At 50.1% G+C, this 2,832-nt stretch overlaps 1 protein-coding gene across 3 annotated transcripts in view; it reads left to right on the plus strand.

Annotated features, from left to right (window-relative positions):
* The window catches only part of Ncaph (non-SMC condensin I complex subunit H), a 28,321-nt gene extending 25,771 nt beyond the window's left edge, over window positions 1-2,550 (plus strand). For all 3 annotated transcript variants that reach the window (XM_010638132.2, XM_010638133.2, XM_010638131.2), the window contains exon 18: window positions 565-2,550. In XM_010638132.2, the coding sequence (XP_010636434.1) occupies window positions 565-624 (60 nt within the window). In that variant the 3' untranslated portion in view covers window positions 625-2,550. The remainder of the gene's footprint in view (window positions 1-564) is intronic.
* The last annotated feature ends 282 nt before the right edge of the window (window positions 2,551-2,832 follow it).

A 2,832-nucleotide genomic window follows, 5' to 3' on the forward strand; every position in this document is an offset into this window, starting at 1 on the left:
CCCATCTTCGTGGGTGAGGTATTGGCAGGTCCTGCCGGTGCATTCTGCTTGCACACCAGGCTTCTAAGCTCCAAGCCAAGAGTGTTCCTGCCTGGAGCCCCAGTTCGTTGAGTGGCTGAGGAGGAAGGAGCATGTGAGCCCCAGGAGTTCAAGACCAGCCTGGGCAGCATAGGGAGCTGTGTTGTCTCAGAACAACACAAACAGGGTTAAAGGTGGTATTGATTCATTCCTTGGCCCCAGTCCAGGGATCAGGGTGCCACTATTGCTGGGCATCTCCCATAGAAACCTGCACTGTTCCCCTGAAAGCACCCTGGAGCCAGCTTATCACAGCATAAAGGGCTTGCTGGTTCCCTGCTCCTGCCCTGCACCCTTCCCCCCAGTGGCAGCCCATGCCATGTTCAGGTGGGGTCACCTCCCACCTTGAGGGACCCTAAAATCCTGGGCGTGAGAAGCCTGGGAGGCAGCTTCAGACTTCAACCTGTAGTCACTACCTTGTCTTGCTGAGAACTGGCTTTAGGGTTCCTGTCCCAGTCTAAATCCCTGTGTGTCTTGCTCATCCCTCAGAATCTGAAGCTGGAAGGAACCGAGGATCTTTCTGATGTTCTTGTGAGGCAGGGCGACTGAGGCCTGGTCGTCTCCAGTCTGGGTGAACGAAGATATGGGTGCTGCAACAAGGCTGTCACCAGCGACCAGAGTGCCTGTCATGTGCTTGTCACCATCACTGTCAGTGCTGTGCCCGAGGCTCTGTGCACAGCTGACTGACCCACTTGGGCAGGATAAGGAGCATGGCAGCATGAGCTCATGACCCAACTGTGATCAGTGTCCACTGTGTATTGGGTGCTTTGTCTCCTCTATCCATCTGTTATTTTCCACTTTACTCTTGTAGAAAAGAATTGTTCCATAGCTGCTTAATGTTCTTGAGAGCTCCCTCGTCTGTGTATATAAAGTACTCTGTGTGTACACTTATAAATGTATATATAATGCTAAAAAATGAAATCTTCCTGAAGGATGTAGTGGATACCTGCATATCACTAGGTGTGTGCTATTAGTGTTGGGTATGGTTACTCCTCCCTGGGCACAGTCACTGTGAGGCAGGAAGTGCTGGAGGATGTGATCCACCTGGTGGGAGAGTGGAGAAGGGAGCAGTTGCTGCCTGGAGGGGCGACTCCAGGTGGGATCCATGTCTGAGCTCCCTTGGAGTCTGCAGGGGCAGGGTATGGTGACCCCAACTCAGGAAGTGCCTACCAGTCACTTTGCGGTTGTTGTATTCGGCCTCCACATCCCTGGAAGCAGCACATGGTCACCACAGCACGTCACAGGTGAGGTGATGCCTGAGGCAGCTGCCTGGGAGCCACAGTTCCTGGCCACCAGGTCATGAGCCACTTGCAGAGAGAGCAGTGGCACCCAGCTCCTCAGAAGTCAGCACCCACAGATCTAAACTTTCTTCCCATTATCTCAGGGACCCACAGAGTACACTGCTTGCAGCTTGGAACAGGATTGCAAGTATGGACCTGAGGAATTCTGTTCTTGGTGGTCCTTGGCTCTGCTGGAACCCCCGCCCCCTCCCTCACTAGCTCAGTCAAGATCTCAGATGCTAGTCCAGAAGCAGCAGGGTATGGGGCTAGGGATTTAGCTCAGTGGCACCGTGCCTTCCTGGCAAGTGCAAGGTCCTGAGTTCGATTTCCCATACTACCACCAAAAACCAAAACAAAACACAGGGTATGTAATTGGTGATTATTCTTGATACTAACATGTTCCCAAGCTAAAACCATACCAAATGCAAGCCAGAAATGTGCTCCCCACCTGCTCTGCTTCATCACTTGTGATGGGCCTAGTGGGACAGCAGCACAAGTTTCCATTCTGGTGCACTCAGTCCTCGTGCTTGCCCTTTGGTGCCAAGAGCAGCTCTCAGAGCTCACTTGCCCCTCTGTTGCACTTCTCTGCTATGGGGTCTGGACCTAATGAACTCCCCTTTCCATCTGCTCCCAAACTCCTCCCTCACATGACTCATGGGTGCTGAGGCCTCAGTGCTTGTGTCCCTTCCACAATTGCCTGTGTTGAACCTAATTCTCAAAAGTAATGTGATTATGAGGGGGCACTTCAGATGTGAATGTTACAAATGAGATTAGTGTTCTTGTAAGAGGCTGAGTGCTTGTTCGCCCCTTCTCCCATTCAAGGACACAGCAAGAAGGCACCATCACTAAGCCAGGAAACAGCCCGTCCCACCCACCAACTTGCCAGGGCCTTGACAGACAGACAACCCACCCTCTAGAGCTGGGTGATTTCCTGTCGTCTATAAGCCCCCATCTACAAGCATAGAAGGACCAGCCCAGGCAGCCATGTGTGTTCCACTTAGTTTTCTGCCATAAGATTTTCACTTGAGTGTTTTCTCTTTTGAGATTCCCTATTCATTGTCAAATTATTTGAGCATTTTCTTTTTAAATTCTTTTCGAACATGCTTAAAATAGCAATTCTAGTTTTTGTCAGCTAATCTGAGCCCTTGTAGCATCAACTGATTACTCTTTTTCCTGAATATAGATTACAGATTCATGTTTCTTTGCATATTTAGTCATTTTTGGCTGAAACTTGGGTATTGTAAATGAAGTGTCATGGTGAGTTTGGATGCTGTTGTTTCCTCTGCAGATGTGTAGATTTTTAGTCTGATAAGCAGTGAATTTGCCTGGATTAAAACCTCAGACTTTACGTCCCTCACAGTCTGCAGTTACTGAGATCTGTACTGATTGCTCTCCGCCTTTTGCTGTCACACCTGATCGTCTCTCTTCTGCTTGCCTGTTTGGGTGCTTAACCAGGGATGTGGCCATCTCCATGACT

This window comes from Fukomys damarensis, unplaced genomic scaffold (assembly GCF_012274545.1).
Source record: "Fukomys damarensis isolate Sample0158 unplaced genomic scaffold, DMR_v1.0_HiC HiC_scaffold_9, whole genome shotgun sequence".
Lineage (NCBI taxonomy): Eukaryota > Metazoa > Chordata > Mammalia > Rodentia > Bathyergidae > Fukomys > Fukomys damarensis.